This window comes from Bos grunniens, chromosome 25 (assembly GCF_055505025.1).
Source record: "Bos grunniens cultivar Pamir isolate PY7600 chromosome 25, Bosgru_T2T1.0, whole genome shotgun sequence".
Classification (NCBI taxonomy): domain Eukaryota; kingdom Metazoa; phylum Chordata; class Mammalia; order Artiodactyla; family Bovidae; genus Bos; species Bos grunniens.
Window position 1 is genome coordinate 40,922,158 of NC_141189.1, and position 25,657 is coordinate 40,947,814.

Sequence of the window (25,657 nt, forward strand, 5' to 3'; positions counted from 1 at the left end):
TAGGAAAAATTGAATACTTATTTTAATTCAATAATTAAAATGGAAAAACTCATAAAATACAATGGACTTACTCTTGTAATATAAACTGTTTTAGGAAAACTGATTTTCTGAACCCTTAAATGCATACAGTCTACTTTGATAATGAACTGCTTTAAACTATGTTCAATTTTTTTCTTAAAATACATTTTCAAATGTTTCTAGAAAAACAAATGTAATTCACTGTACTATTCCATAAATCTTTGGCTAATTTTTAACAGAAAATGGTAATAATAATCAGGAAGAAATAACAGAGAATGGCAACAAAATTAATTATACTCTATTTGGGAAGACCGAATATCAGATAACAAGAACAGGAATCAGAATAAAAAAATTGAAGATAATCACACTTACTTTTAGTTTAGCTGAAAAGTTAGGGCGAAGATACGAAATTCAAAGAAAGTGAGTATCGTGCATGCACACACAAAGATCTCATGTACAGAAATGGTGACTCATCAGCTGCCACTGCCAAGTTGGGTGGAGGGGGGCCCTGGGGCAGTCTCAGAGGATCCTGTGGAATTACTCAGCAGGAAAAGAACTCCGCAGATCAGGAGGTTCACAGAGGGGCATGAAAGGGTGCTCAGGTGTGCCTTCAGCTGCTTCTGAAAGGCCGCGCATTGAAAAGGCCTTTGATGTTCCGTGACCGGACTGACAAGCAGGAGGTGAGCCGGGGTGGGGCGGGGCACCCGGGGAGGTCCCTCTGGTTGAATAAAGCAGACTTGGATCCCTGCAGTTCACACAGCTGTTTAATGAACACCGAAGCACAGGTGAGGGCTGAGGGGGCTCGAGGAGGGGCAGCGAGGGCTGTGGTGTCTGGGAAGGAAGCTGCCCCCCGCCAGCACCTCTCCCCTCTGCAGGCCTCTCAGCAGCCCTGTGGGGATGGCAGCGCAGGGTGAACGGCCCCATTTTACAGTTGGGGAAACTGAGTTCCAGACAGGTTCACCGGCCTGCCCAAAGCCACACAGGGTTCCTGGTGTGTCCTTCCGTATCGCCACGGCCGGGCTCGGTGGACATCTGAGGTGGTGGGCAGGGAGGATGCACGCCCCGCAGGATGAGCACAGGGGTGGGGGCGCATGGGGCACCGAGGGGACAGGATCCCCAGCCCTGGAGTGTCCACGTCTCTCCTCCCACTGGGTGGCCGGGCCCTCAGGACCAGATGAGGGAATCACGGGTGGAGGGCCGCCCTTCAAGCCCAGGCGGCACTGTGAGATGGACGCACAGACGGTGCGTCAGGAAAGTCCATGTGGCAGGAGCTGGGAGGGCGGGCGGCACCAGGTCGGGGAGGCGCGATAAGACAGCGCGTGTGAGGGGTCGGACGGGACCCCAGGCCAGGTCACTGCAGTCAAGTGGGGCCATGGCAGGGAGCTTGGGGAGCTAAGGAGGCCTGGAACTGGAGAAGAGGAGGCTGCAGAAGGCTCCGTGGGTCCTGGCTTCTCCAGGCAGGGCCCAGAAATACTGCTGGCTGGTGTGGGGTCCGTCCCAGAGGGCCCTTCCAGGCATAACTCTACCCTGAGGCCCAGCAGAGGCTTCAGTCTCTGCAGAAACACAAGGACAAGCACCATCCCCTCCGGCCCTTGGCCCTCCCCGGGGAGGGGCCCTCCCCGGGGAACGCCCTGGAGCCCTGCACGCAGCTCGTCCTCCCTGCTTTCACCAGCAGTTCCTGTCCAAAGGGGGCCCAGGGGAGGCGGGAACTGAGTCAGAAGCTCCAGGCAGATGCTCCCGCCAGGAACAGTCAACAGGGCGCCTGTGGTCTCCGGGGACCCACAGGCCAGGGCCCCAACCATAGCAGGCCAGCAGGAGCTGCAGGGCCTCCTCGGGAGATGCCCAGAGGCACCAGCAGGGGGAGCCACGTGCCCACACTTGGGCAGGCTCCTTGGCCCCAGCCGGCTCGCCCAGCCCCAGTACCCTCTCACCCCAGGGGACTGAGGCTCAGGGGCCATAGACCCCAGCCTCCCGCACGGGATGCCTGCCCAGAGGCCAGCCAGGGCCTGAGTCCAGGACGAAGGAGTAGCAAGTATGGCAGGTCTGGGAGGGCCAGCTGCGGCCGTGGCACCACTGCCTAGATAAGTACTGTGCCCAGCTGCACCTTGACAGTGCCCACATATGTGGGGACTCACCGCCACCTCCGTGAGGAGGGGCCCAGGTACCACCCCCACCTCTCCCCACCCGCAGCGGCAGCTCAGTCACCAATGGCTCACTCCCGTCACTGGATGTCAGGATCCTGGAAGCCCCAGGCCTCCACAGCGGCGATAAGGAAGTTCTCAGAGCAGAGGGGCTGGTTGTTGAAAGTGTCGCAGTGGCCCGTGCGGCCCCGGTTCAGGTCCCCATCGATGTACAGCGCCGGGCCGCCCCCTCCACCTGCGGGACACTCGGTCAGTGGCTGCCCTGTGGCAAGCGCTGTCCCTGGGGACCCTCCTCCTGCTCCCAAGCCTCTCCCTTCGGACCAGGCAAGTCTTGGGCCGGCCTTGTCCAGCCCTGCCAGAGGCCTCTGTAAAGCCACGGGGCTGTTCTCTACTCCAACCTGTCCCCCGTCTCCCAGCATGCAGCCTCAGGTCCCATGCTCCCCATGTGCCTGCTCCACCCCCAACGAGCTGCTGCCTTCTTCCTGCCGTTGCGGGGGCTCTGCCTGTCCCTCAGGTGAGGCACCTACCACCCGGCTCAGCCAGGACTGGCCCGCGGCTTCGGCACCCATGACCCTGTACCCTCCTCCCAGCTAAGTGACCGTGGACAGGCAGGAGCCGGCCAGACGTGGAGGGTGGCACCCACCTATGATGAGGCAGTCGCTGCCCCCCGCCATGAACAGGGACTCCGTCTTGGAGGGCAGATTGAAGTGCCGAGTAGCCAGGAACGGCGAGAGGCGGTCTGCGGGCTCAGAGGACACAGAGTGGCTGGGGGAGGGTGGAACGGTGGTGGACTCCAGGGGTGCGGGCTTGGTCAGCTCTGGGTGTTTGATGACTACCCACTCGTAGCGCTGGACCTCGGGCTGCAGCTGAGGACAAAGGCCGGTGTGAGGACTTGACCCGCGGCGCCCGCTCGCCCCCAGGGCTCGTCGTCCGTGCCCAGTTCGAGGACCCGAGCTAGGGGCGGGAGCCAGCGCACACCGTGCCGCAGACGGCTGCCTGCTCTCGGAGCTCATCTCTAAGGGTCACACCCAGCAGGTGACGGAGGCGCGTCTGGAAGTAAGCAGGGTCACGTGAGGGGGTGACCTCCCACAGGGGGCCCACTCACCCTAAACACGAAGCACTCTCCGGTCCCGAAGAAGCCCAGCTTGCCCCCAAACTTGTTTCTCTCACTCCAGTCTGTTGACAGGTAGGCGCCACACACCTGGGGAGGAAGACCCAGGGGGAGGCTGCACCTGGTGTGCCCACGGGAGCCCCCCAGCACTCAGGGCAGCTGAGAGCCGAGGCTCAGCCACAGCCCCACCCCCTCCAGCCCACCGGAGGGCCAGGGCTGAAGTGTGGAGGGGGGACCGGCAGGGCTCAGGCTTGGAGGCTGCCTTGCCCGCTGTTGGCTCCTGGGATATTTCCATTTCCCACCTGGGCACGGAAGCCTGGGGATAAGCCAGTGTCCACACTCCAACTATGGGCATCAGCCCAGGGAGACCCCTCAGATGGGAGCTTCCAGGAGGCACCTGCTCAAGAAACACTTCCCAGGCCTCCTATCAGCCGGCAAAATGCTTGATTTCACCATTAGAGTCACTCCTCCGAGTGGTTACGGAGGTATCTGATACTCGGGTCACCTGCTGTAACAGACCCCCAGGCTCCTTCTGGGAGCCGGATGCAAGGTCTGAGGCTGAGGAGACAGTCCTGCAGGTGCAGCTGGGTGTCTGGGAGCCACCAGAGCACGCAGACGCTCACTTTCCTAGACACCTTAATTACGTTCCAGATGACAGCCACTGCAGAGAACAAGGCTCTGAGAACTACCTGCTGGGGTGGAGGAGGGGAAGGCGCTGGCAGACTGCTGCAGGAGGGCGTGGGGCCTTGCTCACCCGGCATTTCCGCAGAGTTCCCCTAGACTGCTGGGCTGGTCAGGCTGGGGGTCTGGACCCCCAGGGAAACAGGGAGGCCCTGGGAACTGGGGGGTCATGTGAGGAGGCTAGATTTACCTCTCTGTGGAGGGCAAGCCCCGCTCTGTACCCCTAAGCCCAGGAAACCTGAGTGGGGGCTACGAGGGAACACCCACCCTCCCAAAAGGCTGGGAGCCAGGGTCCCCCTGGCTGGTCCTTACCTCCTTCTGCGTAGTCTTGATCAGCAGGACAGTGGGCTCTCGTCCTTCGCACTGGAAGTAGAACCTGGGGGCAGAGAACGCCCTTGCCAGTCTGACAGCAGCGCCCGCCTCTGCCTCCCTCCCCCCAGCCGCTACTGACCCTGGCTGCCCAGGGCGGACGGACCTGACACCTGCTCGTCCTCCTCTCCCAGGAACCAGGCACATGGCTTAGATGGCAACACCTGGGCTTAGGCGCTTCTGCCAACAGGGAGCCCCAGCCAGGAAGCCGCAAGCCAAGTGGTCAGAGCCCTAAACATTCTGCCCTGATATGCCCAGAGCAGAAGCGGCAGGGCAGACGGCCCCTAGCAGATAGCCATGTGCCAAGTGCTTTGGGGAAGCCAGAACCAGAGGAACAGGTCTGTGCTCTGGGAAAGCTTGGAGTGTTCTTGGGTGCTGGCAGCACCAGGGAGCCAGGAGGAGGCCTGAGGCCACTGGTGTGCCAGTGCAGGTGCCCAGGGTTTGGCTAGCATCCCTCTGTGGGCCTCCCACACCACATTGGCTAGCTATGCCAGAATGTGTGGGTGGCTCTTGACAGTGTCCATCATGGGCCCCTCTGTCTGCATTGCCTATGACCCAAGGCAGAGCGCAGGTCAGAAGCCACCTGAGGCTCTCGGGGCAGCACCTGGCAGAGCACGCCAGGGAGATGGGGTGCCTTGGGGGAAGCCTGCCAGAATCCCCTGGACACTGGCCATGGCCCAGCACAGCCCATAGGGCCAAGATGGACCTGGTGTGGACTGGTGAAATGGGGGTGGAACAGCAGTATCCAAGGCCGGCCGCCTCGAGTTGTCCTGAAGTTTTGTAAGCTCGGGGGTGGGGGAGTCTGCGCCTGACCAACACCACGCCTGTGTGAGACCCCGGAGCCCTGCGTGTGCTGCAGTGACTCTAACCCTAACTCCTGCAGTGGGGGTGGCCCTGGAGTAAGAGATGCTCAGAAAAGGAGCTCCCAAGTCTAGGCCCCAGGAAGAGGCAGGGCCTTGCCCAGGTACCCGTGTCCGTAGGCCTGGGTCCAGCTGGACTGTGACCTCCAGGACGTGAGGGCAGGATGAGAAGCTGGGCAACCCCACACCTTCTGCTCCGTCTGGCCCTTGGAGTCCAGACCTTGGCACGTCGAGGGGGCAGGCCCAGGGCCCTGCCTCCAGAGCGCTACCTGGTCAGGCTGTATCCATGCTGCAGTGAGGAGAAGAGCAGGAGGGGCTGGCAGAGGGCGAACCGCTCAGGGACCCACGACCAGATGTCTCTCATCTCCTTCACACCGACGATCTCTGAGTGGAAGTTGTCTGCATGAACAGCCAGGTGCACAAACTGCCTGTGGGAGCGGGCAGAGGTCAGAGCAGAGCTGCAGCCCCAGCCCCGGCCATGCACCCCGCCTCCTCCCAGGAGGGGTGAGCCTCTCGTGGGAGCTCAGCCTGGAGGGAACTTCTTACCTGTGGAGCCAGGTCAGAGCCTGGTCCTAGGGGCCCCTCAGGAGGGCACGGGGTAGAGCCGGCCCTGGAGTCCTGTTCCCACCCCGCTACAGAGGGGAGAAAGCCCAGCCCAGGGGCGGCAACGAAAGCCCCTTCTCTAAGAAACGGGGACAGAGACAGTCAGCTCTGGCAAGACAATGCTTCCAAGCCAGCCAAGCACTGACAGCAGGCAAACAGACAGACAGACGGGCCTGAACATCAGCCAGGCTCTGTGGCAGCACTGCTGAAGCCAGCCCTGAGAGCCAGAGCAAGCAGCTGGGCTGGAAGACAGAGAGGAGCCAGAACAAGCAGCCGGGCTGGAAGGCAGAGAGAAGCCAGGTGTGGAGACACGGTTTCCAGACCTACCTTTTAGAAAGTGAAACACTGAAAAACAGGAGGAAGCAATGGACATGGAGAAGAGGCAGAAAAATAAAACAGACAAGGAGAGGTTAGTGGCAAGTACTAACACCCAGGACACGCCTGCCTCTGGCCCACAAGAAAGGCTTCCACATCTACACCTGGGGCACAGCAGCGGCCGCTGATGTCTCAGAACACACAGGCCCTCCCCAGGTGGCTGTGCTCGGGATGGGGGGCCACCAGCACGGGAGCCCGGAGCTGAGGGGTGGGCAGCAAGAGCAGCCCCAGAGTGACCCAGCGAGGCCAGCCTGGCTCCCTCCTGGGCCCACGGGCACCACCGTCAGCTCCAGCCTCCATCTCGGCCACAGGCCCCGCGCCCACAGCTGTCCTGGCCACCTGCAGCTACGCCGGTGTTTTTCTGCATGCGCACGGAGGGCTTACTGGCCAGCCAGCCGGACGAGCTCAGGCCCCAAGCCCCCAGGATGCTTCCTCACAGGCCCCACCCCATCTGGGCCCCAGACGTGGCCCCAGTGGCCTGCCTACCTCTTCTGCTTGACGGTGATGCCCTTCTGCTTCAGAGCTTTTTCGTTGGCCATCTGCAGGAGCTGAATCTCCTTCCGAGAGAAGAGGCGGATGGCAAACGCCTTCTCCAGCAGTTTCTCAGGAGATACGGTCTTGGCGATGTCCCTGACGAAGGCGCGGATGTCCTGCTTCACGTTGTCCGACTCGAGCGGCTGCCCCGCCCTCACCTTGTGGAAGAACTTGAGGATGGCCAGTGCCACGCGGTACAGCACCTTGTAACCCTCCACCAGGAAGACGTCAAAGACACGGGCGAAGTAGCTGAGGGGCAGCTCCCCAAAGAGCCAGCGCTGCCAGTCTGCGTACACCTGCAGGACGTCCTCCGACACGGCCACCATCAGCTTGTGGGCCGCCTGGCAGTACTTGTTCACCAGGTCCCCGAACGTCATGCAGGAGGACTCGAAGGCCAGGAAGCTCTGGTCTACCAGCTTCCTGCTGGAGTCGTTGCAGGCCAGGATGCGGCAGGCCTTCTCAAAGCACTCAGCCTCATCGGCGCTGTAGTGCAACAGCAGGGCCACGACGGCGGGCAGTGCGGGGCAGAAGGACACGTCGGGGAACTGGTTGCTGATGCACAGCAGGATCTTGCGCACAGCGCCCTCGCCCTTTGAGTTCAGGCAGTAGCTGGGCACCTGCGTGTTGTCCACAAACTCGGGCAGGGGCAGGCTGGTGCTACTGTGCTTGCCCACGATCTTGCCAACGATGTCTCTGTACACGCTGGCATCGGGGGTGACTGTGCGGCAGGGGATGTCCCGAATCAGGCGTTGGTACACCTGCCCCCGCAGGGCGTAGCTACGGGCCCAGTAGCCCTGGCGTGCCAGCTGCTTCAGCTCCTGCAGCTCTGTGCAGCTCAGCTCCTTGGGCCCCAGGTCCGGGATGGCCGAGTCCATCTTGTCTCTGTCCACAAAGCAGTTGTAGGCTGGGGGGTGCATCGTGCAGGGAGTGCCCGGGGTCGGGGGCAGGAGGGGTCAAAGGGCAGCTACATCCACCGGCACCCTCTCCGAGGCTTCTTGGCTAACCTGTCTGCCATCCCATGCCCTACAGGATTAAAAACCATGCTTAATAACGCACGTGGCATGAAGGTTTACATTTAAAAAAAAGAGTCTGTTTTAATTTTTCTACAAAGTTATCAGTAGGGCTTCCCTTTAAGATAAGTGGATATTCTTGAGAATTCACTACGGATTCTGGAGCATAACTTCTTTTCATAGGGCTTCTGCAGGTACTGGGAGAGGTCACACAGGCTCTGGGTCATGAGAAAAGGCTTTGAGAGGCTGACTCAGCTGTAAATACCTCTTTGCTCAGGGGTGGTGGCCCACCTGGCCCTCACTCTTCCCTTTGCAGCCTGGCAGCCTCTGAAATGAGCCACTGGTCCGGAAGGTCACCAGACACTGCGTTCCAGCTCGCACAGGCTCACAGCCTCTGCCCGGCCGTGTGTCATGAGCAGGACACACACCTACTCTGCCCCACGGTCACTGGCCTGGAACCTGGATACTGGCTCTTAACTTTCTAAAAATAGCAGCTAAGCTGCAGGCAGGCATTCCACAGAAGAGTCACTGGTGGGAAGAAGACATGAGGGTGGAGAAATAAACGGAAGGTGTCACAGCTTCAGAATCAGAAATTTCTGGAACCAAATAAGCCGGAGGTATTGGGGGATTTGGTACCATCTCTCCATTATGGGTGGGCTTCCTTGGTTGCTCAGAGGTTAAAGCGTCTGCCTGCAATGCGGGAGACCTGGGTTCGATCCCTGGGTCGGGAAGATCCCCTGGAGAAGGAAATGGCAACCCACTCCAGTATTCTTGCCTGGAGAATCCCATGGACGGAGGAGCCTGGTGGGCTACATCCACGGGGTCGCAAACAGTCGGACACAACTGAGCGACTTAGCTTTCTCCATTATGGGCATCTATTGAGACTCCTGTAGACATTTTTTTAAAAAACGGGTAACAGGTGCTATTTGAAACTCCAGCTGCACGGGGACAGAGAGATGGAAGTCTAGCGCTCGGAAGTCTACCACAGTCTGATGTCTGTTTTTGCCAGAGGCTACTGTCCTCAGCACAGAAGTACTAAACACGCACCTCAGACTAACCTTTCTGCCTGGGATGGTACACTGTCTGGAGATCTCACAAAGGTTTGTTTGCCTCAGTGATCTTCGGTAAATGATCAGAGCATTCCTGTTTTGCTTGCATCAAGAACATTTATCTGAAAACAGAAAAAGCAAGCAATACTTTAGAAATACTGAGTGGAAAGAACTGTAAGGTGAAATCTGTGTGTGTCTTGAGGAAGCACCTTAACATGGCGGTGGTTTTTAACTTTTTTATTGAAGGATAATTGCTTTACAGAATTGTATTGTTGTGTTTAATTGTTAAAAATATACATGACAAACGTTACCATTTTAAACATTTGTGAGTGTACAGTTCAGTGGCATTAAGAACATTCACAAGGCTGCACCACCATCAGCATCATATCTGAACTTTTTCATCTCTCCAAATGAAACTGCACCCATTAAACACCAACTCCCAATTCCCAGCCTCCAGCCCCTGGTAACCACCACCCTGCTTTCTATGAATTCGACCACTTTGGGCACCTAGTATTAGTAGAATCATACAATATCTGTCCTTTAGTGTCTGGCTTATTTCACTGATCATAATGTCCTCAAGGTTTATCAGGGTTGACAGCATGGATGAGAATGCGAAAGTGAACGTGAGAGTCACTCAGTCGTATCCAGCTCTTTGCCACCCCGTGGACTGTAGCCCATGAAACTCTCCAGGCCAAAATACTGGAGTGGGTAGCCTTTCCCTTCTCCAGGGGATCTTCCCAACCCAGGGATCGAACCCAGGTCTCCGTGTTCCACGCGGATTCTTTACCACCTGGGCCACAAGGGAAGCCCAAGAATACTGGAGTGGGTAGCCTATCCTTCTCTAGCGGATCTTCCCAACCCAGGAATCAAACTGGGGTCTCCTGCATTGCAGGCAGATTCTGTACCAACTGAGCTATCAGGGAAGCCCATGTATGGTATATATTTTAAAACTCAAGACTATTATTTAGAGCAGTTTTAGGTCCACAGCAAAATTGAGAGGATAGTACAGAGGTCTCACATACTCTCTGTCCATGCAGGCACAGCCTCAACATTATTAACCTTCCCCACAGATGAGACATTTGCTACAACTGATGAGCTTAAACTGACACATCACCGAATCTATGAATTAGAGAGGATTCCTTCTTGGTGTCATACATTCTATGAGTTTGGACACATGTAAAATGACATGTAACCTTATTATAGTATCATAAAAAGCCCCACCTGTTCATCTCTGCCCCCTGCAACATCAGAACTTCATTCCTCCTTGTGGCTGATAATATCCCACTGTATGCACAAAACACGCTTTGTCTGTCGATGGACATCTGGGTTGTTCCTACCTTCCGGCTGTTGGGAGTAATGCTGCTGTGAACACAGCTGAGTGTCTGTCCAAGTCCCTGGATATATGTCTTTACAGGGACTTTCCCACAGAAATGAAGTTTTGTTGACAACATCCATTTACCTCATCCCGTTGGAAGAGCCTTGCCTGCAGCGAGACCAGGTGCCGCAAATGCTGGAAATTTCTTCCCCAGAAAAGAACCCCAAATAGCAGCTAGTCTGTCTGCTCTATTCTGGGAAGGACAGCAGTTAGGGGCCCCCGTTTCCCCAGGCTGCAAATTACCTATAGAGTCTCATCCTTCACTCTAGGCTCCGAGCACACTAACCTCTGGAGGGACCCCAGGCCTATCCTGTTTTCTTGAATAGAACCTGCTCCTTGTCAGGGCAATAAACATGTTTATAAACAGAACAAGAGCGGGGCAGGACAGTGCCAAACCTCACTCAGCTGGCCTAAGATTCAGGTTGAATATTAAACTGGAAACTCTAAAAACGGTTATTGTACCTTGTAAATTCCTTCAGAAAGGACCTTCAGGGAGAAGCAGACCAACGTTTTGTGTTTTGTTTCCTTGTTGTTTTTGGCTGTGCCACACGGCATGTTGGATCTTAGTTCCCTACCAGGAATCAAACTGACACCCCCTGTAGTGGAAGCACCTGAGCACTAACCACTAGACCACCAGGGAAGCCCCCCACAATTTTATTTGTTGCAACAAGTGGCCAGGGACTCCGAGGCAAAGACAGGAGCAGAAGAGCCCAGAGGAACTCTCTGGATCCCTGCAGGCCTCCTCCCACCTAAGAGCATTTCTGGAGAAGGGCAAACAAAGTTGTGCTGACCTCCTGAGGGGTCAATGAAGCCAGGTCCCAGGGCAGCTTTTTGTCTGGTTTGGTCTTTACATGAATGCATAATCACAAAAACATCAACTAACACAAAATCACAGAGTACAAACGCACAGTCCTGCTTAAGCTACCGCTCAATCCCACTGCCTCTCCTCCCTAAGGCCACCACCCTCACATCTGAGTTCATGAAGCTGCTTCCTGCGCGCAGGAGTGCAGGCATTCACAGCACACGCTGGCTGAGGGGAGGGGGAGGCAGCAGCCAGGAAACAGACAGTCACCAGACAGGACCCTCACCTGGGCCACACGGCCTCCCCAGCTGTCCCTCCCACGGCTGGCCACACCACCCACACCGTCCACGCCACCTGCCCCGCAAGGGACGCAGGCCTCACCTGCTCTCGCAGCGCCCAGCACCCAACAGAGGGGCCGGGCCCAGGAAGGCAGCCGTGCTCCCACCCTCACCCGGTGGGCAGTCGTAGAGGCTGGCTGGAGCTCCAGCGGGGAGCGAGCCAGTCTGAAGCCACTGGGCCGGGCTGGAGTTTGCCCTGCCACTGGCTGGGCTGGCCTCAGGAAAGCCGTACCTCCTCCCTGAACGCAGATGTCTCTAAAACAGAGCCCAAGAACACAAGCCTGGCTTGGGCCCTGAGCCCCCACTGCGCCTGTGGGTCGAGTTCTCCGCCTGGCGCGCTGGCCGGGCGTGGGGACAGGCACAACCCACTCTCTCCCTCTAGCCCTGCGGCAGCCCGGGGCAGGTGGCCACTCTTCCTGGCCAGCAGGGGCCCTGGAAAACCTTTCCCTTGGCCTCAGGAAGGTGAGGGAGGGAACGAATTCTAATCACAAACTCTGCACTCGCCCTGGGGCCACCCCACCCCCAGTCTCAAGTTCACTGCAGAGGGGCAGGGCAGGCCACTGGGGGTGCCTGTCCATCAGTCTGCGGGCAGGGCTGCCCGGGGCCACGGCTCCCAGCCTTGGATCACAGGAAGGAACTCTGCGTTTCTGCCCTGAGCTTGGGCCTAATATGCAATTCTGGGCAAACAGGAAAAATTCCACTCTACTTCCTCCTGTTGGACTCACAAGAACAGCTGACAGTGGTCCTTTAGGGCAGTAGGGATGCCACACAGCCGGTCCAGAGAGTGGTGGCCACTTTAGGGGGAGTCATCAGGGAGTCTCCCCCATCCGAGCGTAAGTGCTGAGACGGAAGCTGACAGAGGAGCTGAGGAAAGGCCCCGAGGCGGAAGGGACCGGGGTGCTGGAGGAGGGGAGGGCGTCCGGTATGCTGGGCACAGTGAGACACAGGGTGGGGGTGCGGAGGAGTCCCAGTTACCCGAGTGTGGGCAGGGAAGGGACGGGCCCCAGCAGCCAGACTAACAGCTGACTGCCGTAGGGATGAGCCGCGCCTGCTCCCTGAAGGCACTCTCCCGCCTGGCACGCCAGGGCAGCGCTCCCCGCTCCCCCGGCTCCCAGCTCAGGGGCTCTGGGGGTGGGGTCAGGAGGGCCAGTGCGGCTCAGCCACAGAGGCTGCAGGCAGGGTTCCCCCAGGGCCCGGGGAGGCGCCTGTTCTGTTCCGGATGGGAGGGTCCCTCTGAATGGCCCTGCCTGGCACCCCTCCCCGCTGGTGTGGCCGTTTTCCCACCCGGAAGCCCCTCCAGTCACTGTCATGCCTTCCCTCAGGAACAGAGTCCAGGCTTCCTAATGGAAAGCAAGTCTACCTTAAAAAGTTAAAAATTAAGCATTCAGTGGGACTCAGTGACCTCTGCTCAGGGGGTTAGGCCCCCCTCTGCAGTGCTCAGCTGGCGGCCCCACGGGCCCTGGGCCAGGCAGCTTTGCTGAGGAGGGGGTCCTGGGGACCATGCTCCAGCCAGGAGCAGTCACGGGAGCCTGGCTATGCCCTCCCTGGGGAGCCCCCTGAGTGTGCCCACAGGAGGAGGGAGGTGGCTGTGGGTGGGAGGCGCCCTGGGTCCCCTGTGCCCGGCGACTCTGCTCCAGGGCCAGGGCCGCCCTCCTGGTAGACCCCAGACAGGGAGTGGGGCAGAGAGAGAAAGCGGTCACGGGACGAAGGACAGAGCGCACGGGGCCCCCTCCTGCCCCATTTAAGGGCCATTGGACAGACTCCACAGTGGGCTGCCAGGCAATGCAACCTCATCCCTGTCTCCTTCAACCCACGGCAGGTAACTTCACAGTGAGGAAACGGATGCAGAGAGGGCTCTGGGGGCCCTGCACAGGCAGAACCCAGCCAGCAGCTTCCAGAGAGAGCCTGCAGTGTGCTTGAAGGCCCCCCTCAGGAGCGCAGCTCACCCAGGGGCAGCCCCACCGCCCCTGTCCTCAGGCCTGGCTCCACATGCCACGGGGCTCCAGCCGTGGTCGGACGGGTCATGCAACATGAAACTTCTGCCTGCCTCACTATGTAAGTGGGGAATGTGATTCTCCCAAACAACTGGATTTGAAAAACAAAAAACTCGCTTTCAAGTGACAAACAGACCCCTATTTTAAGTCTGGGGAGATTCTAAACCACCTAACCACACTAGGCGCTCTGCCCCCTTATAAACTGCCTCTCTGGGAGTGCCCAGCACTCCTTCCGCCCCCTTGACTCAAACTTTTATTTGTTTTACAAACTTCTCCGTAGCTGCCTGTTCTGGGCAGGGCCCCGGGGACACAAGCATAAGAGACAGCTCTCCAGGAGACCTATGGTCACAGCGCCCGCAGTGAGACGAGAGGTCAGCAGGGCGCTGACCACTCAGCAGGGCATGGACTCTGCATGCGTGCCAGAGGGATAAGAACCCCAGGGTGTGTGACAATGGGGATGGGGCAAATGCAAACGGGGGAGCTCCTGGGAGGTGGGGCAGGAGCTGTCATCCCCACATGAGGGAGCAGAAGAGCCAAGGCAGAAGGTGACACATCAGATCGGCATTTCAGAGAAAACCCTGGTGGCCAAGGAGGAAAGAGGGCAGAGTCCAGAAGCAGAGGCAGGCCAAGTCGGGGTGGACTCCACCAGACACGCTGACCTGGGGTGGGGGACAAAGGCCCCAGCAGTGAACAGAGAATGCTGGCCCAGGGCTGGGGTGGAGGAGGCGCTCCCTGGGGGGCTGTGAAGGGCTGAGGCTGGAGGAGAAGTTGGGCTGCTGTGCTGAGGCCCTGCCCAGACACCCAGCCGTCAGCCCTCACCCCCACACTGGCCCCTGGACTCCTCTGTCACCCCATGGGCTTCGCACACGGCCCCTCCACATACCCAGAGCCCCCCGAGGAGCTGACTGTGGCCCAGCTGGCAGGAGACAGCCTTGCGCAGAGGGAGGGGTGCTCGGACGCTGCCCATTCCCGCTGACCCCTGCCCAGCCCGCCCACCCAGGCCCTGCGCCCGTCCTGGCAGCAGGAACAGCTCAGGTCTGAGCTCCCGGTGCTCAGCCTGGCCGGGCCTTAGTCACTGCACCACAGGACAGCCGGTGGCGAGGCTGTCTCAGTTGTTCCCTCCTCGCGGGACACTCCCCGCCTGTTTCCTGGAAGTGCGGTCAGGAAACAGAGAAGGAAGAGGAAGGAGGCTGGGTCCAGCCCTGCAGACCGCAGACCAAGGATGGGGTGGCAGACGGGGAGGCGGGCAGTGAGGCAAGCGGTCCCGGGCCCGGGGAGTCCCGCGTGACCAAGAGAGCAGCGCCTCTCGGGCAGTGTCCCCAGCGAGGGCAGGCAGGGCGACGGGTCCCTGACACCTGGTGGCCCCACTCCAGCCCTTAAGGTGTGTGGAGCGTGGGTGAGAAAGACACAGAACCAGTCACTGCCTGAAAAGAAGATATGCAGGGGGCCAGGCAGGAACGTGGCGGCAGGACAGGGAAGGGCAGATGACATGCGCTGGGGGGTCGGGTGTGCGGCTCTGCGCTCAGGGTGCTTGGGTAGAGGAGCAGGGCAGGGGGCACGGCCCAGGGCGTCTGGACCGGTGAATAGGGAAGAGTGGGAGGCGCTCTGAGGCAGAGAAGGGGGGGATGGTGGGCGTTATCCCTCGGCCTCCACTAGGACAGCCAGAGGGGAGGTGAGGGGGGCCTGGGAGCGGCAGGTCTGGAGCAGGATGTGGGCCAAGTCTGTCTAAGCCTGGCCTTCTCACGGCAGGCCTGGGGTGCCCAGCCACCCACAGGCGGACACCACGGAAACGCTCAAGCCCACTCCCGAGGCCTCGGCGACACAGCCTCGGGACTGTCAGGGATGGGGCAGGAGGGCACTCCCCTCCCGGCCCAAGGCCTCAGCAGTCAGATGCCTGCCCGCCCCCCGCCCCGGCCGCTGGCGGCTGACGGGGTGACAGGGCCACCGACCACAGCCTGACACGCCGCGTTCGCTTCCCTCGCTGCCCCGCTTTACCACCCTCGCCCGAGCTCCAGCTCTCTTCTTGCTCTGGAGCCTGTTTGTGGGAAACAGCCCCCCACCCCACCCTCTCCCTTAATGCACCCTTCCTCCAGGCCAGAGAGCAGGGGCCCTGCCTGCCTCTCTCCAGGGTCTCCCCACCCACCACCCACTTCATTCCAGTTCTTGGCCCCCTTCTCTCAGCTGCCTCACTACAGGCCATCAAAGGTCAAGCAAGCTGGCCTGGCTCAAAGCTCCCCAGCTTCAGCTGCTCTCTTTCTAGCTGGCCTACACTCTGTCTGTGGTGTTTTTCTCTAAATAAACCCACTTCTTGTCTCTCATTGAATTCTTTCTGCGATGAGACATCAAGAACCTGAGCTTCAGTAAGTCCTAAGACCAGGTGTGTGATCTCAAGCGCCATGAAGGGACAGTGATAAGGTAAGAAAACGTTGAGAGTTAGGTCTTGGTCCGAGACAGGCCTGTGGGATGCCCGAGCCAGGCGTACCGGGGAGGACGCTCCAGCAATGTCTGCCTGCTTCTGTCAGGCCTGTCAACCCCAAATGCTTTGGGGCTCTGATCAGGAACCTAGCTCTGGACCAGAAGGATGGCAGCCGTCGGCCTGGTCTGCTGTAGGAAGGTGGTGTGGAATGGCTATGCTCAGGCGCGTCCGACCACAGGGCCAGGACAGGCCTGTTGAGGCAGGATTTGATACTCCAGACTCTGTTCCTTGACTCTGACGTTTAGTCTCCTACGTTCTACATTTACTCCTGTTTTATATCTTGCTTCTCTTAACCCCAGAAGACCTGTGTAACTGCCAAGACGGACTTCTTATTGACAAGTGCTGACCCTTTGAACTGAGCAACTCCTGCTCATTGTCAACGCCGCTGGGGACACCTTCTGTGCTGTCCCTTTGCAACAACTTTTCAGGCGCTGGTGCCTGGTTGAAGACTGCTTTGGGAGGGATAGCATCTATGATCTAAGTGCAAATCTTGATCAGACTGAGCAGCTAGACACATCACCTCGGGCTTGGGTCTAGAAAGGGTTGCGTTAATCTGGCTAATATCCCTCTGGGCCATATACTCCAGGGTTGGGAAAGATTCAGACAACAGGAATTTTAAAAAGTACCCTATATTCAAATTTTCATGACTCTGTATCTAGGCAGTGGAACCCAAAAGGAATTTAAGGCATGTCTAGCTCGGAGGGATGACTCTAGGAAAAACACAGAGGACATTTTACTGACTCCCACAATGGGACCATGCAGTGCACTGAGTGGTGTACGAGGCCATCTCTGAGGCAAACCCACAACGGAATTACCTTGTGAATGCCACTGACAGAGACAGACGGCCATGTGACTGACCGCAACATATCAAGCACGCTAAAGGACACGCCCACAGGCACTGACAGCTCCAAGGGTGACCCAAAGGCCAAAAAGTGGGTGCTGGCCCAACTCCTGGAGATCCCCACCCTTTCCCCAAATTGCTAAAAGAATCCTCCCACTCATTAGCCTGTGAAATTACCCAGTCCATAAAAGCTAACCAAACCATATTCCGAGGCCCCTCTCACCTTCTGAGATAGCCCACACTGTGATAAGAGTGTTTTTCTCTAAATAAATCCACTCCTTACCTATCACTCTGTCTCTCACTGAATTCTTTATGTGATGAGACACCAAGTGAGCTTCACTAAGCTCTGAAACCAGGTGTGCGATCTTGGCTAGAAAACCAGGTGTGTGATCTCGGCTGGAAAACCGTGGATTTTGACTGGGTTCCAGTCCTAGTACGTGGATTCAAGTCCCAATCTGAGTTATATAATTTCAGTTGGAAGAAACTTACAGTAAAATCTATTAATTATAAAAATGTTAAAAAACTTCAACAGGGACAGGATGAAAAGCCTGCGGTCTTCGAAGGGAGACTAGTGGAGGCTTTCAGGAAACACACGAATGAGAATCCTCCTCTCTGGAGGGACACGCCCTTTTGACTAAGCACTTCATAGCCCAGTCTGCCCTAGACATCAGGCACAAAATTCAGAAAGCATCTGCTGGTCATCAGGCTCCAATGAATGATTTGTTTCAACTGGCTTACTCAGTTTTCAGTAACAGGAAGTTGTCTGCAAAGGCTGAAGATACCCACAGAAATATGCAAAAGGCCCAAATGATGCTACTGATTTTGTCCACTCAGGGACTACCAAAGGGGAATCGGTTTTTCTGGTGGGCCACTAGGTGCAGGGGCACCCAGACAAGACCAGGGTACCCTGTGTAGACAGAAGGGGCACTAAGGGAGGCTTGCAATTTATGTGTCCTTTGCAAAGAGCCAGGGCATTGGAAGAGGGAATACCCCAGATGCCAGAGAGTGACGTGGTCCTCCTGGCTATTGATGGTTTTAGTCAGAAGACTGAAGGAGAGGACCTTCCTGGTGGTCCAGTGGCTAAAACTCCATCTCCCAATGCAGGGGCCCTGAGTTTGATCCCTGGTCAGGGAACTAGATTCCACACACCACAGCTGAGAGTTCTTACAGTTTCATCAAGAAGGTTCACAGAAAGGCTGCTATGGAAGCAGTTACAACAACTTCACATCAAGATGATGGCTATGTGAGCATTCCAGTCCACATTGACTTAAAACAAGGAGCTGTCCTGCCCCTGAGGCCCCAAGATCAGGCATCCACAGATTTTTACACCTTCAAAGGCAGAGTCGATGCCTCTGATCAACCTTGAAGCAGTTACACAAGGCAGACCACTGCCCCTCTGTTTCCCGTGAGAATATGGGAGTAAAATCTCTGAGAGGGTAAAGACAGGAGGGAAGGGGCAGGGCACAACCTCAAAACCCCCACACTAACACTCCTCCCACTCACCAGCCCATGAAATTACCCACCCCTCTGAAAACCGACAGCCCCATATCCCGGTGCTGTTCTCGCTTTCTGAGTTGGCCCACACAGTCTGTGGAGTGTTTCTCTCTAAATAAATCCACCTCTTACCTATTAATAAAAAAAAAAATCCCTCCCCAGCTTTAGAAGCCTTTACATCTCTGGTGCTTCGTCTGCAGCCTTGCCGGCCCCAGGGGCTCTTCATCCTGGGCACACACCACAAACACGCTGACTGCCCTAGAGCGCTTCGCTTCCCCACTCCCACTTGCCACAAGTCCATCTGCCCTCCCCACGAGCCCTTTGGGGTTTACTCCCTTGTCTGCTCGGCCTGACCCGACCCTCCAAACCTCCACTCCATCACTCACGGGCTCCAGTTTCAGCTACTTGGCAGAATCCCCGTGAGAAGCCAGCCTGACGGCACGCTTCCCTACACTCGCACACCAACCACAGAGGCAAAGTCACACCACCCCACTCGAGGCCCCCGGAGACACCTGGAAGCCCTTCACTTGCCTCCAGGCACCCCCTCCTAGCCCCACGGCAGCTGACAGGTTCACACCTCCTGCTCTCCTCGAGAACTGGGTGTCAGGCCAGAGCACCGACTCCTGTCTGACCCTGGCCCTTGATCTGCAACCCCCACCCTTGGTTCTGGATCTCAACTCTTAGGACTCCGACTCTCCTGCATCTGTAATGCTCCCTCTCTGGTTAGCCAGGCCCTCAACCCCAACCACAGCATCTGAAACTCCCCTTGAGCTAAGCCTGTCCTCTTTCTTTTCTCCCCTGTCAAGCCCTCGATGGCTTTACTGCGAGCTGCCAGACCTAACAGACAACTCTGAGTTCTTATCTCTCTGACGCACACAGCTGACCCCACTGCTCTCAGTGCTCAGCTCTCCTTCCCCCAGGCCTCCCAAAACCCCTCCCTCTCATCCGTCTCCTCCTCTCTCTGGCGGCCACTGCTCCTGTTCCTCAAATGTTCCTTTTGCAGAAGTCCATCCTCTTCCCGGCTTCCCTGAGGGCCCAGTGGTAAAGAATCCACTTGCAATGAAGAAGACTCAGGTTTGATCCCTGGGTCAGGAAGACCGCCTCGAGGAGGAAATGGCAACCCACTCATCTTCTTGCCTGGAAAACCCCATGGACAGAGGAGCCTGGTGGGCTACAGTCCCTGGGGTCGCAAAGAGTCAGACATGACTGAGCAGGCACGTCCATCCTCTTCTAAGCCTAGATTTCTTAGGTCCCATACCTCCAAGTGTTTTGCTGAAACCTCCTAGCCTTCACACACTCCCCGTAAAAGGCAGCTAGCTCTGACTCCCAAACAGCTATGGCCTGCTCTCCCCTTGAAACGCTCTCCCGTCCACTGGCCCTGACCGCTTAGGCATTTGGCCCTACCTGCCCTCCAATGGTGGCTTCAGGAGTCTTGACAATGGGAAGGGGGAAAGGTGGGACATGCTGGTTCTTCATTCTCCTCTCAGGCGAATGTGCTTCAAATGCTCCCTCCTTCACCGGCCCTTCCAGACTCCTGACCCTGCAGGCAGGGCTGACCTCCCCGCCTCCTTCTCCAAATCTGTTTGAACTTGGCACACCTGTGATGACCTGCTTATGAGTGCAGCTCTTCTACCCTACTGCGACTTGGAGCCAGGCATCTCACATCACACACTCGGTGCACCCGAGGAGGAGGAAATAGAGAAGGAAACAGACGGAGACTCAGGAAAATCCCAGACCACTTGGGCCCGAGAAGGAAATTTAACTCTAAACCACAGGGGCCATTCAGCAACTTGTCTGTTCTAGGTATGTGTGCTTCCCAGCAGGCATCCTCATGCAATGAGATGGCAGGCTGGGTTCTGCCTCAGCCCTGAAGCAGCACGGGGCATTTTTCAAATACTAGTGGCAACTGGCATTCCACAGTGCCAGTTACCAGGAACCCGATAGGGGGCCCTTGGCTGACAGCACACAATGGAGGGCACGTGCCAGGCATAAAGGGGTGTAACCACCGAGGAGGTATTAGTCACAGCACCGCAGGCCAGCTTTTCTGCTAGTACGTCGCAAGTTCAAATGCAGATCTTAGTGGTGGCACCTGAGCCTATGGATGGGACCTGAGCGGGGTGAAGTCCTAATGGTATTAGCCACTCAAAAAGGTTCCCTGCAGGGAATTCCCTAGCGGTCCAGTGATTGAGACTCGGTGCTTTCAATGCCCTGGCCCAGGTCTGATCCCTAGTTGAGGAACTAATTTTCTTCAAGCAAGCTGCTGGTTTGGTCTACCCACAGACAGAGGCTGGGATTGCAATGGGGCTCCGCTAATTCAGGATCTTTATCTTCTGAGTTTAAAAGGTCCTCCCAGCAGTAGGTCTGGGAAAACACCCCCCAAGGGCACAGGAGAAACCAACTAGCTGCACAGAATGAGAAGCAGGAGGAGGAAGCCCAGCTGTCAGAAGCTAGAATCCTGACTGGTCTGAATTCCAAGCAAGGCACGGGTGACAGGCGTGCCTCCAAAGGCTGGCACATAGCAGGCTCTCGGCAAGCATCTTCAGGCATGACTGCAGAGTGGGCTGGGAGGGAATCTTGCAGGCTGAATCATTTCAACAGGCATTCGAGACGCTTTCTGAATGCCACTGTGCTGAGTGCTGGAACACGAGGATGCAAGGCCACCCCTTTGCTCAGCAAGCTTCAGGATGCGGGGACATGATATACTGACCCTACCAACTCAGGTGCAGATGCTGTGAGGGAGAAGCACAGGGTGTCTGGGCCCCCAGCCCACGAGGAAAGAGGGGCCTGGGAGCCTTGCCCCGCCAGCACCCGCCTGGCCTAGATCCTAAAGCCTGAGGCGGCATGCACCCAGGAAGCAGCAGAAACAGCCCTGGAGAGCACAGCTGCTTGGGGCCAGTGAGTGTCATTCATGGCTCATATGCAAAGACACTTCTACGGTCCAGCTTCATCGGCTCCAAGAAGCCACAGGGTCTGGGTTCACCGGGCTACCGAGAAAGGAGTGCGTGCCTGTGTGCTGGGAGGTGGGGGAGGAGACGACCCAGGGAGGCAGGGAAAGAAAGCAGAGGCAGGCGGAGTGAACACACACCTAAGGCTCCCTCTAAGGCCCACAAGTTTAGGAAGACAGGAAGGCGGGAACCATGCCTGCCGAGAAAGGAATTACAGAGGGTAATCAGGGAATGAGGACAAACGGATTCAAGGGAAGGCTGAAGGGACAGAAGCCAGAAGAGCTCTTGGTGGGAATCAGGTAACTGAGCTTCATCTACGCAGCGAGAGGGCTTTTATTGGTAACAGAATCTCCCATCAGCAAACAATTGGTATCCAATTAAAATTGTGTAACAATTAGGTGGACACACAGTTTCAGGTTATGTGAAACAGGCCAAGCCTTGTATAGTGGCTTCTCAATGGCCTGTAAGAGGAGAGCACAGCCTGGGCGGGCTGGAGGAAGAAAGCATGACCGCTCACGCGTGACCCCTGCCAGCAGCTCCGTCGGCAATATCCAGTGGAGATGGCTAAGGTCCAAGAGCCAGGCAGGGGACCGGGACTGCACAGGACAGAAGGAGAGCTTGTCTCCTGTGCCCCTCCGTAAGCAGGCTCCGAAAGGGGCAAAGGTCACTGCTAACAGCACTCGAGAGACCAGACAGCCTTGTGGGGCCCCGTGCCTCCTGTGGGCAAACAGGAACTCCTTGTGCAACGCCAGCCTTTCCTTATCCTCTCCCGGCAGCCCCTCGGCGTGGGGACAAGCCTGGGAGGAAGCACTACACACGTGGCCTCTGTATCCTCAACAGTCCTTCTAAAGTCCTGCCGTCTCTAACGCTGAGGCACTACACAGAAACGGGTCCCGGGAGGAGAGCGAGAGGACCCACAGAGTTCTCAGATCTCTCTCTAGATCTGAGAAGGTCTCTTTCCAGAGATCTAGTGGTGAGAACTCACTGAGAGGACCAACCCTCAGGCTGGAGAATGAGGTCCTTTGAGATGAGTGACAATCTGGAACTTTCTCAAAAGGCAAACAAACACATTTGATAGGAAGGCCCTGGGAATCAATTATGTGATTTTGCACCTTTGGTATCTTACATTTTGCTGTTTAACCAACAACCTGAGGCTCTGTGACAAATATAAGAAGCCCACTATCCTGCCCCCATCCCCTTAAAAGGCAGGAGGTAATCAGTCAGATTTTTGTTACCTTATCTACTCTGTCCTATGGATGTGAAGCATCAGGCCTCTCCAGGGTCAGTCTTCTTTCTCTCACTCCACACACACTCCTGGGAGGGCACACCCCATACCCTGGCTTCAGTGCCCACATAGGAAGGAGCTCTCACAGCTCCAGAGCAGTCTCTATCAAGGAGTTGTTAAGGACTCAGCTCAGCCTCTCCACACCACCCGTCGTCACCCACTCCAGGCCTGTCCCTTCCAGCACACAGCGCAGCCCAGCCCTGCCAAGTCACCCAGCCTCGGACTGTTCCCGAAGTTCTCCTCCACCCCTGGCCCTTCCCGTCCCCGCGGGCACCTGTCTTGTGCTCTTGCTCTTTCTTTTGTTCCCACTGGCTTTCCTTGGTGCTGGGCCTTCCGGTGTTCTGTTAACCATCCCGACTCAGTGCAGCCTTGCACCAACCCACCCCAAGTCACACATGAGGGCACAATCTGACCAGTCACTCACAAACCCAAGATCCCTGAGTGGCTCCCCACCGCTTTCAGGGCAAAATGCAAACTGGGGACTGGTACTCATGGCTCTCCTGACAGCCACTAGCTTAGCTCCCTAACTCCATCTCCCTCTCCTCACTCCAAACACCAATGCTACCCATTGCCCTTCTTCCAACAGCTGGGAGACTGCCCTGGTACTTCACACACTGTCCCTTAGCCAAGAAGTCTCTCCCTTACGTGGCTGTTCTTAAAAAGAATCCCACATGACTTGTGGGATCTTAGTTCCCTGACCAGGGACTGAACCTGTGCCCTTGGCAGTGACAGCACAAAGTTCTAACCACTGGACAGCCAGGAAATTCCCTGATGTTCAAAATTTAATTTAAGTGCTTCTCAGGAGCCACCACCAAGGGCCAGCTGGATCCACCCCTCTGTGCCCACAGCAAGCTCAGCCCACCTCAGTGGGAGTGCTGCCCGCTATGCCACAGCTCGCTGACCTGTCTCCTCACTGCACCCTCATCTCCTCTAGGGCACAGGCTCACTCAACTCTGTAGCTGCAGAGCACGGGGCACAAGTCCTCATCACGTGAAGTATGACTTGGATAAATTTGTGTTTAAAGAACAACAAAAATCATCAAATAATGAATTTAGGTTGGTCTTTAGTGAAAAGCCCAAGGTACCGCTTCTTTGATATTATCTCCATTTGGAAAGTGACACTTGAAACAGCCACTGAAACTGCTGCTTCGAGGTGAAAAGGCTCTCTTTCTTCCCTGCACAGAGTTGTCATAACAGAGAAGGTATGCTCAAACAGGTAAAACATTGAACAGGGTAAATGTTAAGTGCTTTTTTATAACCTGCTTATTGTCCTTATGTACTTCAAACCAGAAACCATCTAAAAGGAAACACTTAAATATGTCTTCTGAGATCGGCTCAGACTGCAACGAGACTTGGGAGCAACATGGTGTGCCCAAGGTCACTTGGCTGGCTGGACAGTCCTGGCAGGTGTGGCCAGTGACAGCTAGCACAGCTCACCTGCAGGTGAACTTGCAAATCCAGGAGGTGAATCCTGTTGTCATTATGAAAAGCCTGCCTAGATAACTAGATTACTTCTACGTGCCCTGAAGGTCACCGTTCACCAGACAAAAACTACTGCACTCGTTTCAGCACCTAGTTCATTTCAGCATTCTCTGTGAGGCAATAGGGGAGCAGAGACGACTGTGACTCGGCCCAGCTCTGCTCACAGGGAGAGACTGGTTTCTAAACAAAGCGCTGGCTCCTGAATAAGCCCTGCTTCTACAGGCTTTAGCTAAGGGCTGAGAAGATTAAATGACGAACCACCTTCAGGATAGAGAAAGCACATGTTGTGGGTTATAGCACTGTTAGAAATGGTAACTGTAATGCCTTTGCGAGAGTTCTTGATCTTTTCCTACCTTGGTTTGTTTCTCCCGGCCCTGATCCCTTAAAAAGGAAAGAACCAGCACACCTGTCTTCAAGACTATTAAGTAAATGCTTAGAGGAGGCTACTATGTGCTGGGGCAAGAAGATGGAGGGGAGCCCCCACGTTTAAGTAGGGTAAACCAGTATTCCTGCCAATAGTGGAATTTTTTTTTCCCCTCCTGTAATTGTCTACAAGTTCCTGCTGACGTCAGAGCAAACATACAGAGAAATAAGAAAAATCACTTGCAAATGCTTCTACTGGCCCTGGAAAGGCAGACAGACAGACTCCTCACTAGGAATAAGCAGCTGGCCAAAGATCTCAAGATCAGCATCACAGCAACAGCCACATGAGGTGGGGACTGTGCCTCCCAGGCACACCTCTATCCTAACAGTCAACCCACGCCACCACCTAGCCCAGTGGGTGCTCACACTGCCTCTGGCCTTTAGTGTCAGCCCAGCAGGCGGTGATTTAGGAGGCCCAGTGCTTCCTACCGAGTAAGTGTCCCCTACCGAGTAAGGCCATCAGGGCACCAACACCCTTCCTAGGAGAGGACCTTGACCTCCCCAGGCCCATCCCCAACCCCCAGGTGTGCTTTCTCAAGGCTGAGGAGTACAGTGCTCAGGAGCCCTGTGGAAACGCTTCTGTCCCCAGCACAGCCCAGCGGCCACCCGAGGGTACAAGTCACCCCAGACCCGCCGGGCAGGGCTCAGAGGCTGCGTAGATACCTAGGCGGCAGGCGGGCGGGGTGCCAACCTGGAGCAAGCGGGGGAGGGTCGGGACGGGAGCAGTTTGCAGGTCTTCCAAGACAGAGTGTTATCACAGAATCTGTTGCAGTTTCGAATCCAGAAGAGAACTCCCCACCCCACAGAGCCCGAAAAGCACCCGAGGAAGGAGTACCCCGGAGCCAGCTCATTCCCACCGCCGCCTCGCCTGAGCCGCCCGCCGGACCGACAGCGCCGAGATGGGGGTCCCGCGCAGGGCCCAGGACCGCTCCGGCTCCACGTCGCGCCCCGCCGGGCGCTGGGGGCAGTGGGCAGCGCCGGCCGCGGGCCCCGGACCCCCAACCCGCGTCGCGGCCGGCCCCCGCGTTCCTCGGTCAGCACGCCCGGGCCGCGGTGACAGCCGACCCCCCACCCCCACGGCCCCCGCGCCCGCCTGCCCGCCGGCCCCGCCGCGCACCTACCTACCCTCCTGCGGCGCCGGCCGCGAGCCCACCTCCGCCCGCCGCGCAGCTTTCTCCTCAGCTCGCCGCGCGCCCCGGCGCCGGCGCGTCTGCGCACGCGCGCGCGCGGCCCCGCCCCTGCTGAGCCTCGGCGCCGGCTGCCCACCCGCGGCGCCCGCGGGGCTCCGAGGACTCAGCTCCGGGCATGCGCGCTGACGCCCCGAGGCCGGGCGGCCGGAGCATGCGCCGGCTCAGCGCCCTGCCAGGCGCGAGGCGAGGGGGCGCGCGCGCGCGCGCGGGGGTGGGTGGGTGTCCGCCGGGCCCAGGCGCCGACAAGGCAGCGGGTATCGGG

The 25,657-nt window shown here is 57.2% G+C and overlaps 1 protein-coding gene across 36 annotated transcripts; it reads right to left on the reverse strand.

Annotated features, from left to right (window-relative positions):
* Positions 1-25,395, reverse strand: TBC1D24 (TBC1 domain family member 24). 36 transcript variants are annotated; one of them, XM_086376268.1, is made up of 10 exons: positions 25,327-25,395; positions 8,761-8,873; positions 6,645-7,715; positions 6,111-6,128; positions 5,450-5,608; positions 4,264-4,327; positions 3,265-3,360; positions 2,803-3,025; positions 2,224-2,394; positions 1-1,571 (listed from the first exon to the last, which is right to left on the reverse strand). In XM_086376268.1, exons 3-9 carry the CDS (start codon positions 7,607-7,609, stop codon positions 2,240-2,242), a joined length of 1,680 nt encoding a protein of 559 aa, XP_086232394.1. In that variant the 5' UTR covers positions 7,610-7,715; positions 8,761-8,873; positions 25,327-25,395; the 3' UTR covers positions 1-1,571; positions 2,224-2,239. The 36 variants fall into 36 exon arrangements, with proteins under 36 accessions (XP_086232394.1, XP_086232399.1, XP_086232408.1 ...); XM_086376273.1 differs by having other exon boundaries at positions 8,750-8,873; XM_086376271.1 differs by having other exon boundaries at positions 765-1,571; positions 2,235-2,394.
* Between the last annotated feature and the right edge of the window lie 262 nt (positions 25,396-25,657).

Bases quoted from the DNA above. Each gene is read 5' to 3' on its own strand.
- TBC1D24 (XM_086376270.1), bottom strand. From the start codon at position 7,609: ATGCACCCCCCAGCCTACAACTGCTTTGTGGACAGAGACAAGATGGAC. The intron at 4,328-5,449 runs GTAGCGCTCTGG...CTCTGCCCCCAG, and splicing joins CATGGATACAGCCTGACCAG to GTTCTACTTCCAGTGCGAAG. The intron at 3,361-4,263 runs GTAAGGACCAGC...CTTCCTCCCCAG, and splicing joins TCAAGACTACGCAGAAGGAG to GTGTGTGGCGCCTACCTGTC.